The 15,005-nt window shown below is 38.5% G+C and overlaps 1 protein-coding gene and 1 long non-coding RNA gene across 2 annotated transcripts; both read right to left on the bottom strand.

Annotated features, from left to right (window-relative positions):
• Positions 1-6,316: 6,316 nt before the first annotated feature.
• On the bottom strand, positions 6,317-8,521 carry LOC119490951. The gene is made up of 2 exons (XR_005207513.1): positions 7,914-8,521; positions 6,317-7,278 (listed from the first exon to the last, which is right to left on the bottom strand). It is a non-coding gene; the product is annotated as an uncharacterized LOC119490951 (long non-coding RNA).
• Positions 8,522-12,927: 4,406 nt separating this feature from the next.
• On the bottom strand, positions 12,928-14,956 carry LOC119492028. The gene is made up of 2 exons (XM_037776339.1): positions 13,832-14,956; positions 12,928-13,573 (listed from the first exon to the last, which is right to left on the bottom strand). Exons 1-2 carry the CDS (start codon positions 14,954-14,956, stop codon positions 13,235-13,237), a joined length of 1,464 nt encoding a protein of 487 aa, XP_037632267.1. The 3' UTR covers positions 12,928-13,234.
• Positions 14,957-15,005: the final 49 nt, after the last annotated feature.

The following is a 15,005-nucleotide window of genomic DNA, read 5'->3' as shown; positions in this document are numbered from 1 at the left end:
GTGAAAGAAACCCCTTCAGGGTGATGAGAGACATAGGCATCGCCCTGTCGGGGTTTCTTTCACAGAAATGACTGGCTGTACATTATCCCTCACTTAGGACATGGCATGGTGCAGCCCACTACACAGCAACTCTTCAGCATAGCGTTATTACTATTGCCGGTTCATTTAGAGTAGAAATTTGGAGACATGTTTCAACTTCTCTTTACGCTGTTAACATCTACGAGAGACACGGGATTGATTTCCCCCACCGTGGTCATGAACGCTTACTCTGGCTGACGTATTGCCGGTCTGATGTATGTCTCATCTGGCTTGGGAACGCCTCGGGATTCCCCCCAGGAGGAGCTGGAAAACGTTGCTTGGGAAGAGGACACCTGGACTACCTTGCTTAGCCTGCTGCCACTGCGACCCGCCCCCTGGATAAGTAGCAGAAAATGGATGGATGGATGTTTCCTTCATCACTGACCAAGCTCTGATGGTACTGTGTTGCTTATCACACACTGTATGAACACATGTACACTCACACATGCCCACGGAGGTTATCACAAAGCAGCTGTTGTGTCATGTCATGTCAACCAGGGTTCCCAAAAGGCAATCTTTCAGTGCACATTCCACATAGGAGCAGTATGAAGGCTTCTCTATTTAAAACATTGTGTAAGTGCAGGATTGATTGTATTCATCCATCCATCAGCTATACCTGCTTATCCAGATTATGTTAATTCATTTGAGCACATTCTAAGGAGTAAGATAAGGTCGAGAGCATAGATATAAAACAGTAGATGTGACATGTTGCCATTCCAGGATGGAGCCATATGGTGGCCATCTTACCTGGGTACAGTTTTAAACTTGCTGTAATTGGATCTTATGGGGAAAGAGGCTTAGGTTGTCCTTCTAATCCTTGTATTTTTCTACCAATACACCAATACTGTTTTTTAAGTAATGAGCGTAAGACATCTGTGTCTGTCTAAAATGAACCAAAAAACACAAAGATTTTGGTAGAATATCTATTATTATAGCTCCAAGAGAACAAGTCATGCTTTCAATTATGAAGATAGCATAACCAAGTCATAATTGTGCATCAATAATGCAGACAATGACCTAAACTTAATATGTAAGAACTCTCTTAACTGTTTTATATCTATGCTTGAGAGTTTGTCATTAGCTAGTGTGTTCATGGTCATTTTAAAGGCACATAGTAGCAATGTGTTTTCATCAAATTCCCATGTTTTGCGTACATGGCTGTACGATTTTACTAGTGTTTGCTGTTTGTTATCTATTTCAGATTATTATTTTGGCTTTTAAGAGGATAGCATTCCGTTTTTTCAAATGCTCCATTTTTCTTATGTAAGTCATATCATTTCATAATTTATTGAATTACTTGATATTGTTTTATGGACCCTTTAAATGCTTAATCAATGCACTTTCTTTAAAGTGTATTTGCAGTGTTCTCAGAGTATAATCAGTATTTCTCCCTGACTGATTTCTGTTTTGTGCGGGTATATGCGCCTTTAATCTGCTCACCATTCAGTGAAATACTCTAATGCCTCTATATCAGTGTTACACATAACTGTATTGTACATTTCACTCCATCCTGCACAGAATTACTTCCACCAAAGATAGCTCGTTAGAGTAGTATTATTATTATAATGTGGAATATACACACTATGTATTGATTTTATCATACTGCATCCACCTTGTATAAGAGGAGCATTGATATTTGATGTTTGGTGCTATTGATTTTTCCTATAGCAAGCATCTTAGCAGAGGAGGGGATTCCTGATAGTGCACCGTGTTATGGCTATGGACACAGCTGATATGTCAAGCCACTAAATTCACATTTAGTGTTTGGAAACAAATACCTGTTTGGGCTGTACTCTCATTTCATCCACTGCTGATAGAAAACTCAGCTCAGTGTGCTTTGGCCTCTTTTTAACAGTGTATTTACCCTCCAAATGTATCAATATCTCAAGTATGTGAATGCAACAACATTTCCCTCCTTACTATTATAATTTACCAATGTTTATTTTATAACACTACTACTATACTTGAATATTAGAAGGTGTGATATAAGGCGATATAAGTGTGATGGTGTAGCAATGACACACAGCAGGTTACATCAGGAGTTCTCAAACTTTTTGGGGGCCAGGGACCCCTTAAAGGGGAGAACATTTTCCAAAGACCCCTCATAATCAATAATTAAGCATAATGCTTACCACCATTTGTACTCTTAGATGCCATTGGAACTATTTGTACTCTAAAATTTTTCAACCGAAATACTTCAGACCTGTTTGATAGTGATAAACAGAATCACATTTCAATTTGAATCATGTTAACACCACTTTGTTTTGCCCTGATATTCCGGCTGCTTTGTAGCTAATCAGCTAAGCAGCTGCAGGAACGGTTCGTTGCGTCCTCAGCGAAGTGACTGATTCCTGACAGATTGATGTGATGTGTCACAATCATATCAGAGTTTCTATCGGCCCAAGCTAGGGATGTGACGCTGACGAAATTTTCCCACCGGTTAATAAACTTGTGATAACACCGGTGTTACCGATTACATTGGACATTTTACGAGAAAAGATGACAATCAATATGTGTAGAGCACATTCTGCTCGGCGGGGTCGCAGGTTTCCAACCGGCGCTGCTCCGCCGCCCACACCGGCTGTGACCGCTCCATCCTCCTCACAGCGATTACCTCATTAACGTTATGGTTCCCGTTACAGCATTGGGTTTAAATCTGAAATATTGCCAAATAGGCACTTTTGCTTTTCGCTTCGACACCAAATCCTCCACCATCGCCTTGTCTGTCAACTCTCTTTCGTCTCGCATGTGTGAAAAATGACACCCGCTACTCTGTGCTGAGACTCCGTATGAAGTAGACACTTTCACTTTCAGTTTGTAACTAAATGGGTTTTATTTACAGCACAATTTCATAATTGATAGCAAATTATTTTGTGGACCCCCTGACAGAGTGCCACAGACCCCTGGGGGTCCCCGGACCCCACTTTGAGAATCACTGGTTTAGATGAAAAGAATTACAATACTGGGACCTGTTTCCCCATTTTGTCACTATAGTGCTGAATAAATGTTAGCGTAGCTTGAACCACAGCCATAGAATCCAGCACAGAGAGAGGCAGCACTGGCACCAACACCCAAGCCTGAACTTAACCACTGAATTATAATGTCTGTGCTAATCAGCGTTTAGATTTGTTTGAAGTGTATGTAATTGTTTGCAGAGTGGGTGATTTTTTTGGTATGCATGTTATTTATTGATTTAATGTGTTTGCGAGGAAATTGCTTAGATTAATGAACTTGATGAACTTGATGGAACACAGTTACAAGAAGAAATATTGAAATGTTGATGTAAATTTATTGTTTACCTGTTAAATTCATCCAGATTTTGTTTTTTTAAGAACAGTATTCTGTCATGTTATGTATTGTGTATTGCTTACTGTTAGCTAAGCCATTTTATAGCCCCTGAAAACTTGATTTTAGAGTTTAAGTACTTCGCTGTAACATTCACGACTAATAAAGCAACACTCATCGTTAGAGTTAGGGGGAAAAAAATTCAGTTATTATTTATAAGGAGTTTTAACAAAAACTCAGGTAATCTGCTTCATCAAGAGTGTGTGGTTGTGGTTTCGATCAGGTTTGATTGATGTCATCACGTTTCTATTCAAATTCTGATTGGTAAATTTTTTGACATCACCCTCCCATTCAAATCAGTGACAAGACAACATAGTCTCACGACAGTTTGTGAAATAGTCACGAAATGTAATCTATTTGATTCATGTTCATAGACACAAATTTCCCATTTTTGTGATGCTCAGCACGACTTTTAACAATGTGTTTTTTGTGCGTTTTCCTACAAATGTCCTACAACATGTGGCGCACGTGTCAATTTCCACTCCAGTCTTTTCAAAATAAAACTTCTTCGTTAGGTTTAGGAGAAGATCGACTTGGTTAGGCTTAGGCAACGAAACTACTTAGTTAGGTTTAGGAAAAGATCGTGGTTTGGGTTAAAATAACTCTGGAAGTGCTGTAACTTAAGTACGGAGGTTACGTGACAAATAAATCAACTTTGACTTGTGGTTTCACACGGGACATGAACACTGGCCTCCTGGGCAAAAGTCCTGTGTTTTTTGACCTACGCGTCGTTTGCTGCTCTCTATACTTCCCTGGTCACAATTATGTGGATTACATACGAATTGATTTCGTGCTGATCATCACAAAAAAAAAAAAAAATTGAAATTCGTATCTATGTACACAAATCAATACATAAAATTCCGTGACTACTTCCCAAACTGCTGTCCGGCTTGGCTGGACAAGAACTCAGGCAAAACAAAAAAATACAGAAACTTCTCATGTGAAGTAACCAAAACTGTTACTTTGGGAGAGAATGTTCTTATTTACTGTATGTAGGATCCCGCCACTCACAGTAAGAAGCTGATTGAGAAAGCAATGAGAAAACAGGTTTGCAGGAAAATTCCACCTTGACACCCTTTTACACCTTTTGGCAATGCACTGTCCAGAATGTATTGTCGTTTTGTGCTGCAATTGTTGCATTACTCTGGCCGACTGGACCGTCAACAGCAAACTTCAGGTTTTGGTGTCAGTCCCATACTGAATCCTACTGTGAGGCCTTTTAGAGACACATTCTATTCGTCATTCAACAATTTCGCAAGGAGACATTCATCATACTAACTCCACCAGCAGTAGCCTCAATAGACCAGAATGCAGAATGACCACTGCACATGTTGTGGTTGTGCAGTAAAAGCTTGTTGTAAAACTCTTTTGCTTTCACCACTATCATACATAATCCAGAGATGAATATGACATTTAATGGAATACTGTACATCGGCATTTTGGGAAGTTGGCTTATATGCTTTCTTGCAGAGAATTAGATGAGAAGATCAATAGTCAAGTCAGCACACTGACACACTGACAGCTGTTGTTGCCTGTTGGGCTGCAGTTTGCTATGTTATGATTTGAGCATATTTTTTATGCTAAATGCAGTACCTGTGAGGGTTTCTGGACAATATTTGTCATTGTTTTGTGTTATTAATTGATTTAAATATATACATATATTTGCATAAAGCAGCAAATTTGCCCACTCCCAAGTCGCTTAGAGTATTAAATACTTGTCAAATCTCAATTTAAGGTACATTTTTAGCTGATAAAAAAATGTGTGATTCATTTGCAATTAATCATGATTAAATATTTTAATCGATTGACAGCCCTAGTATCAACCTTTTTCATCTAATTCCCTGCCAGACAGCGAATAAGCACATTTCCAAAACTATCAAACTGTTTCTTCAAAGGAGTCCTCACAGGTGTCAAAATACATTCTTAAAAAGGAAATCATAAATTGAAGTCGTCAAAATACGCTCTGCCCTTTAAATTCAATCAGGTCTAACCCATTAACTCCCTCTTTGCTCTTCACATCAGTGCAGTCTGTTCAAAGAAGCTGAACAAAGATAATTAATACATTGAAAAGCTCTATATTTCCTTCGCCTAGTTACATACTCAACACATAATGCTAAACATCTGGCAGCTTCAGCACATCCTGTTTGAATGGAGACCTGTGAAACTAAATAGATACTTGCTACCCTGGATATATCAATAAATGCACTGCTTGAGTCATCATCTGCCTCTAAAAGTAACATACAAGAGCTCATGTGGATCTCAGAAGCTTATATTTGTCTTTGATTACAGTGTTTTAAATTTTGGTTGGTTTAAATGTGTAGGGTGCCCATCCCCACTCAGACTTATATACCAGTATTTAAGCTAATCATTCACTCAACTATATGTAACGCAGGACTGTTCATAATCTGTATCAATTAAAGCATTATCTTTTTTTGTAGGAATCTATATGAAGTATTAAATGGAACAGAGTGAGTTATCTTTCTTATATTAGCATATGTAGAGAAAGATCTGTCACTGAATGGTAATAAATGGCAGTCTCCCTCTTCAGTGTGTGACACTTTGTTTCATTCACAGCAGCAGCAGCGGTAGCATTGGAACCATATCGGGTCAGGTTGTGTATCACAGATGGTTATACTGCAGTATGATTTTATGACTCATTCACTTTGATGCAGACGCTCGCACACTCCAGCATGAATGACTACTTGAGTGCTGGAACTTGGAATAATTAAAAGAAACCATTGTAGACATTAGGAGATCTTGTCTATATTTGACCCAACCAAGCATTAATGCAGCATATGTATTCTTACAGGCCTAATGAACTTGAGCATTGTAGGAGGATTAAAAGAACACAGAAACATCACTGCAGCATATCCAATTAGGTTAATATGACACATTAATAGTAAATGTTTGGTTTATTTATTTAACATTTTTCAGAGAATTATTAGACATTCCGAACATCCCCAAAATGGTAAGCTTTTATTAATGTCTTATAAAAATGGGTTTGTGTAGGGTGAGTTGTCATAATGTGCGACACCTATAAGCTCCAGTGGGTTGAGGGACTAAGATGGGAGGAGAGGAGGCGAGGAAAGGAAACGAGGACACACGTTAGCACAATGAAAAAGACCTAAGGTCTTCCTCAAACAAATAAAAGACAATAAAGCTATTGGTTACTACAAGCTGTGGTGTCATGTGATCAAAATCACATGACTTCTCAAATGTCCAATCATAGATTAGGGTGTAGCAATCTTCAAACAAGAAGGTCAGTAACATAATGTTTAGACAAACTTAATGTTAAGGGTATACATTTCTTATAAATAAAACAATTTTGTTATCAGGATATGTTTATGATATGCTTTTTCATCAAAAAATATTATAATATGGTGTTATTTCAATCAAATCTTTCATTGTCCCACTTGGGAAAATTAATATGGTTTTGAAAAGTGGGACAGGATGATTTGCCTAATGTGGGACAGCATGGATTGTGAAATAACAATGGTTATTTATAGGTTTTATTCTTCTAATGCATTTTTTTTTTAGATATTATTAAAAAAATATATAATTAGATATTAACTACTGCAGGTTGTTGTTTTTATGCCTATGCATTGTAGGTTATTCAATCATTATCCATAATGCAGTGTGTGGTAAGCAATGGTTTTACGCAGGTTCAGGTTTGATGCGTTGTCTTCAAATAGGCCCTATGTTACGGTTGAATGTGTTCCCTGTATAGTTAAATGAAATTTTTTTTAACAGTTTAACATTTTAACTTTGCAATTCACAGCAGATTCGTGAATTTTTAGCTTTATGTTTGCTTTCTTTGCATAACAGATATGATAATATAGGCTATTTAATGTCTTTCTAATATGCCTAAATGTTTGATGTTGTTTTATTCTCCATGTAACATCCACGCCTATAAGCATAGATTTTGTAACAGCGATAACATTGTGAGAGGTAAAATTACTGAACATGGGATTGTACATTTAGCCTTGAATGCTTCCTACATTAATCAAGGTGAATTAGGCCGTTTAACAGACTTTTCAGTGTCCCACATTTTGGACATGTCCAACATTAGGAAATAAAGATTGATCTGAGGCAACTTGGCACTAAGAGTACTGATATGTCTGCCATATCTGCATTTTCTTTTTTTTTCTTTTTTTTGATTAGGATACATCCTGGGGATTTCTGAGTGGTACTGGGTGTGGATTTAGGGCGTTTTCACAATAGGTACGATTGATCCGTACTGTGCCCGAGTACGATTGCCCCCCACTCTCTGGTCAGCTTTCACATTAGTAAAGTTGTTCCGTACCCGAGTACACTTGCTTCATCATCCATGTGTATTTGTTTATGTTGAGATCAGCTGTTTCAGTGGCAGAGCGTCGTAAAACACTTCATTCAAACTGGACGGAAACTAAATAAAACTCACCACTACTGTCGTCGTTAGTCTTTCCAACAATCACCAACTCTGGTTCGGCCGAAATAAACTCTTATTTCACAGAGTTTGATGTGAAAGTAGGACAACTGTACACGTTGTTTCCCCCGCACCCCCGTCTCTCTCTCTCTGCCCACTGAAAAACTGAGCGTCTCTCGTTCTTCGCAGACAGACCATTAAATTAGCTAAATAAAATAACAAACATCACTCAACCCCATCGCCTATTGTCTATGTTTTAAGGAACCTCTAGCCGGCCTTCCTGCTGTATCATCCACAGCCGTGCAGTTCAGAGGATGAGATCGATATCGATAGATATGAAACTTTTTTATGTATACAGATTTTGGAGGAGACCGGCGGCGTTGAAAAAAGCTTGACCTGTCAAAAGTAATCGCTATCTGCTAACGTTACTCGCGTTAAATAGCGGTCCACTTCCGTGTTTTGGTACCGTTGGCTTTCACACTTGATGCGAACCGTACCTGAGTACACATGATCCGTAGTCCAGACCACCTTTTCAGGTGGACTCGGGTACGGATCGACGAACCGTTCCCGAGTACGGTACGGAGCAATCACACTAATCAATCGAACTGGACTTTGGGGACGAGTGTACTCGGATCTGGGCCCGGGTCCCTAATGTGAAAGCACCCTTAGTTGTCCATCCGTCATTTAGAATGTTCATACATATTCTTGTATGTATTACAGTGATGTCATCTTCCTTTAATGATGTCATATTCTATACTTAAAAAAAATAAAAATCTCTCACGAAATTTTAATGAAACAGGACTGAGTTCCAGATTTCCAACTGTAATAAAAATCTTTACTAAGGATGAAGAATTTTAAAAACAATTTTAAATTTAGTTTTCCATATGTCATTTTGAATGTTCATACATATTCTTTTATGCATTACAGTGATGTCTTTATCCTTTAATGATGTCACATTCTGGAACATTAAGCTAGTTTAGGTAGACACCTGAAGCGTGCTGCTACAATACTCTCACAGTTGACAATCTCTACTTAGTTGGATATTTGTAAAATACTTTTTTTCTCCAGAATAATACTTCATTTAAAGAATATGGTTGGTATTAATCTGTATACAGTATTTTTTTAACTTAAAATTACTCTCATGAAATTTAGACTGTTCATACATATTCTATGATATATAACAGATGTCAGAATGTATTGGATGTTGAAACAACGTCACCTCTGGCGTCACCTCATAACCACGGTGCAGCTACGGCGTTCAACTGGGACCATATAGCTAGGGACACGTCACCTTCTGACATATGCTCGATCACACGATCCACTTTAAACAGTGTTTAGTCATGGCTGACCTCATCTCAACATCACACACAACTGTGCAGTAGCATAACGGCATACATTCTTCTTCACGAGCAGGCAAATTCCTCAGACTCAGTTCCCATGGACACGTCATCTGTGGGTTTTTTTGGGGGGAGAATATAACGACAGGGTCTCAGCACCAGCCTCCCTCTTACTCCAGTATTCATCATTGGCTCGTGGGCTACATGTCGGGGCCTTCATCGGAACACAATCACCTTAGTTCGTGTGTCCCTCAATCATTGGCATCCCAATAGTACATTCTTCAGATTGAACGGAGGCATCACGCGTTCATCTGCACAGAAAGTCATCATGGCCTGTCACAGTAACAACAGCAAAATGCTAGCTCCTCCTATAACTGGTAGTGGTGTTTCAGTTAAGCGGCTGCATTGCTGCTAAACGTCCCTCTATTTTATCTGGTTCCGGTTACAGCTGACCTCGGCATTCATCAGGTATCTGTTCAGTTTAATTAATTCAGATTATTACAAGCAATTCTTAGCATTTCGGCTAATTGCTCAAATATGAGTTCTTGATTACTACATATTCACTGTTTTATTTTGCAAATGTCTTTTTTGACCCCACTATTGCCAGGTCTTTTATTGAATCCACTAGTTGCACTGGTCTAACATGTTCCCATTCTTGGCACTGGCCCACTTGACCTCTCTTTAGCACTGGACCTAATTCCTTATACATGTTCTTATAACATCACTCATTGCACCGGGTAATGGTTCCTCAGCCTTACATTATGGTGTTATGACAGCATAACTTATAAATGTTTTACTTTTGTAATTTTCTTCCATGTCTAATGTCTAATTCTGCTTAGGAATCCACAACTGCAGTAAGGTAATGTATTTGTAGTGTAGAAAATCCTCCGTTCTAAACTACTTCTTTTTGGAGGGAATATACCTAATCTCATCACGGCATCACTACCCCCTTTTATATACTACGTCACGATGGAGTCTAATCGCCAAAGACTTTGCACTATTCTTCTTATCATGCATTATGTAATAAATTATTGTTCAATCTATACGGGGTCTCTCCTGATTGAACTGATAACAGCCATTTAATGGGTTGATAACAAATCAAGGGGGACAACGAAAACCAGAGCAGTGTTGGAAACAAATTCCTTTTGTCCACCTGCTGCTGCAGCTGGTGAATTCCAAAATCTACCAGCCACTCAATAAACTACCATTGTTTTTTTGGATTGGTGAGTGAAGCAAATCTAGCAGCCACTTGCATATTTTACCAGCATTTGACTGGTGCTAATTTCCAACCCTGAACCAGAGTCAAATTTATTGTATGTGTACACATATTTTGGCAATAAACTAATTTTGATTCCGACTTTGTATTCCATTGTATTAAGTTTTACATTTCCTTTGTAATACTTATCGTATCAGCACAGCGTCAATAATGAAAAAGGTAACACATCTACACTACTCCATGCCACAAAAAAAATTGATTAATGACTACGTTTCAACCCTACTTGGATCTTCATCAGGTCAGAATCATTAACAGTAGTCATTAATAACATTTTGTGGCATGGAGTAGTGGGCAGGCGTTACCTTTTTCCTTATTACAGCCACAATATATCATCCCATGGCTATAGTCATAATCCCAGCTGCAGCCTATCTATCTATCTATCTATCTATCTATCTATCTATCTATCTATCTATCTATGATACAAAACTCAGTCATAATACAGCTCAGCCTTACCTTATAGGTTAGTGGGAATGCAAAACATATTGTGAGGTAATGTAAAAGTACTTGAGAAAAAAACATTCCCAACACTGTTTCCTTTCGGGGGCTCCATACCATAAAGTTTAACTGTCCAATTAACCTCCATCTTCTTCAATAAATATATTGTGTGTATATATGGTCAACTTTTTTGCATGTCTTTGATATTTACAGTAAATGTATGAATGTCCAAAAGATCTCGAACTATGTGAGAAAATGAAGATCATTTTCGATGATTTGAAGTTGATGCCACCAGGATGAAGGCTGATTTGAAAGTTAACTGCAGAGGGCCAAAGAACACAATGACACATCAGAGGACAGCACACAACACAGTTTATATATATCAGATATGATTTATTGTTAATCATTTCTCCAACATTCACCTTATTACTCCAGGACAATAAAATGCTTTTCAATGCACATCAATAGAATTATTAAAAGGTATTCACATTAACGATATTTTTCAAATTTAAAAAATAAGATAAAAGCAGATTTAAAAAAAAATATATATATATTAAATAGCTAGTTTTGAATTAATTCCTGTTTAAAACCCAGTATTGACCAATGTAAATTGGGTGCAGTGTAGATATATCTAAACATTTTCATGAAAATATAATTAAATGATCATAATAGAAAATAAAACAAACTATCACATTTTCAGTATTCAGATTGCTGAGTTAATAGAGCTGCAGGTTTAAACTTTACATTGGTGTCAGGAAGTTAATGGTTTCAGCACAAAATGTGATCACACTTAAACATTTATCACCACACATGGTAAATGTGTGTTTTCCTTTTTAGTAAACAGAACAAAAATAGCAAATAACTCCAGCAGGAATATGTTTGTACAAAAGAAAACTGTGAACAGCTTCACTCTTTATCTCACACACATTTATGCTTCAGCTTTTCTTCTTCAATGTCATTTAAGTCTCTCGGTATCGAGACACATGGTCTGCTTTTTCTCTCATGGTTATCAGGGACATCCTTTCTTGTTTGTGTCAACCGAAGATATTGAGTTAATATTGTGGCCTGTTAGTAGCTGGTACAGCTGGATGGCTTCGTGGTAATTACATCCCCTAGACTTAAAAAGAAAAATTTTACCACCTGTACCACCATTTCTCAGAATAGAGTGCTACAGGAATGAGTTCTAAAACCTGGAAATGAGTCAGCATTTTTGCACTTCTGGTTCCCTTGTCTGGATGTCAATGAGTTATTAGTTAGATGTCTGAAATAAGGTCTGTGGTTAACACAAGCTGAAGAGATTTTAACATTTTGTTCTACAACATAAAATACGTCAATAAATATCCCACTGGTGAATTTTGAAGCTTTTACGTGTCTTAAAAAAATGCGGTTGTTAACAAGTGGCTAAATGAGATTACTAAACGTCATCATGCCGACTCGTCCACCTTTACAGCTTCGTTGTGTATACTTGCACAGATGAGACTGCGGTGTAGTTTGTTTATAGCCTCACGTTAGCGTTTTATACCTTCGCGACAACGTAGTCGGGGGTATATGGTGCTCCGCATTTCCTTCTGTCCGTTTGCGTGTCACACTTTCGTTTCAGGAGTAGAACTCAAAATGTATTTAACTTAGGAACTTCAAATTTGGTATAATGGTTGACAGTGTGGTGTATTTGTGCCTTTTGGTGGTTAGAAAAGGGCCAAACCTTTGGCCTTACTTTAGCAGGGGTCAAGCAGTGAGCGGGGGTATGTGAGCCATGCTCACTTTTGCCTTTTTATTTCTGGCGATTGCATTCACACTTCAAAAATCATAAAGTGCTGTTCATTTGTGAGGATTATCTTACGTAACAAACTGTGTGAGTATCATAAACATTTGTTTTTAACAGAGTTCATTTTCTCCGATAATCCAAAACCCAATGGAGCAATCCCGTTGGCGTTTTGTCAAGAGAACCAGGGCAATACTAACTTCCTGGTTGGCCTACAATAATACATCATCCCTGGAGCACTTTATTAAGAGCTGAAGTCCTGACTTCACTTCCTGTTTAGCTTCTGTTCCACTGGCTTCTGTAACTCAATACAATCTCTCATTCAGCATTTCTTTCAAAGTTTACTTTCTATGTTCTAAAAAAAATCAGTTCCACTACAACAGTTTCTAGTTAAGCACTGAAAAAAAATAAACTACAGGTCCCGTGAACTTGTGTCGTCGTAACACTGGCTATAGCCATTAAAAAGTCTTGGTCCCGTCTGGGCCTTGATCAGTGTCACTCACAATCCTTTACAGTTATTTTTATATACATGTCAGAATAGGTCTCGTCTTGGTCTTGATGGAATCTGTTTTGGTCTCATCATGGTTTTGGTTGGCCTAGATTTGAGATTCTTGATGAGGGAGGAGTTCCTCTCTTCTGCCTACTTTAGCCATGATCTCTGCTTTTGTTTTCATGGCTATCAGGTAGTCAACTCGTTGCTTCCAGCCAGACTTGGCCTCAGATTTCTCTCCCTCAATCATCATGTCAATGTACTCTGGAGTAGAGAGAGGATTCGGCTTCAGTGCTATCTCTTTAAGTCTGTTTAAGCACTTACCAGAGCTCTCCATCAGGTTCACTACCTTATCCTCCAGACGTTGGTATTGAGCCTTCAGTTCTACAACCACCGCCTGAACAGTTACCTTAGCCTCTGAGGCTTTCAGGTAATTTCTTTTCAGCTCTTCATATGTTTCTTTTTTCTTAACTTCCCTATATTCCCATCTGTACCTCTGATTAAAATGTACATTCCAATAACATTTGCCTGGACACTCAGTACAGTATCCATTTGATCCCATTGCATCGCAGTGTTTTTTATCTGCATCATTTGCATAGGGACAATTCGTGTGGCAGGTGAAGTGACACTGCTGACAATTGGTGATGTTAATTCCAGTACCAGAAAGATCTTCTTTAAAACACTGTGTGACAGTGCGTTCGATCTCAAATTTTTCATTTCTGGTGATCTCTGCCTCATGATCTTTAAGTATCGCAGTTGTCTCTTTTAGCTCCTCAAGCTTGGTTAACGCGACTTTAACCTGCTCCTGCAAGTTTTCAACTGAATTCTCAAGCTGCTTTCTTTCTCTGAGGACCTCTTTTGTCATTATCAAGCTTTTGGTTTCAATGCTATTCAAAGCAACAAAGAACCTCTTCATGCTTTTTGTCCCCATGTCCCAGAGCATCTTATCAAATTCTCCTCCTTCATCTTCATCACTCATGTTGTCTGCTGCAGATGATTTGTTGTCTGCCAACAATGCAGAATTGTTGAATTTGAAGTAAATTGGCAGCCCGTTTTTTGTTCTAGGACATGGGACATCTGCAGCATTGATTGCCTCTAGAACTGGTGGTTGCTGGCCGTCTGCAAATGTCACCAGAATCTGGATGTTGTCCGCCACATCTTTGCCAAAGATTGACAGCACCGAATCAAACACATATTTCTGTGTGTGAGTGAGTCGTGCTAAAGAAGCCTGAGCTACGAAACACACAGCGTCAATGTCACTGATGCCGTGCTCAGCAGAGAAGAGATTACGTAGCTGTTCTGTGATCTCTCTGTCTCTTGCTATGCCTCTTGTATTTCCAAACCCTGGAGTGTCCACAATGGTCAGTGAGTGATCTATTTTAAAATCATCCTGGTGGTTGATCTTGTACACAGTGACTTCAGAAGTCTGGCTGTGAGCTTGTGATTTCGCCTGACCTTCATCAACTAACTTAAACCGATATGAATCTTCCCATTTTATACCTAGGATGTAGTTGATCATTCCATTGATCAGAGTGGACATTCCTGATCCGGTCGCTCCAAGAACCATTATTGTGCGATTTTGCATCGTGCTTTCTTTGCCAAAGTTAAACCTCCGGCATCCAAAGATGTCCATGTTTTCTTCTGCCAGAGTGAGTTGATTAACTGAGGGCGATTTGTGATACATTTTGAATGAAATTTGTATTGTGCTGACATTGACAGTGATGCTCTCTTTGCTTCCGCCGTCTACACCACAATCACATCGGACCCTGACGACATATTCTGTCTCTGACTGAAGCCCTGAAATGATTGCCTTTTCAGCTCTCGACATCATTCGGCTCCATTGGATATCTTCCTCATTCACCCATTTGTCCTTTACG

The sequence above is a fragment of the Sebastes umbrosus genome, chromosome 7, assembly GCF_015220745.1.
Source record: "Sebastes umbrosus isolate fSebUmb1 chromosome 7, fSebUmb1.pri, whole genome shotgun sequence".
NCBI lineage: Eukaryota > Metazoa > Chordata > Actinopteri > Perciformes > Sebastidae > Sebastes > Sebastes umbrosus.
The sequence above is the reverse complement of the archived record's forward strand: the minus strand, read 5'-3'. Positions and strand labels throughout refer to the sequence as shown.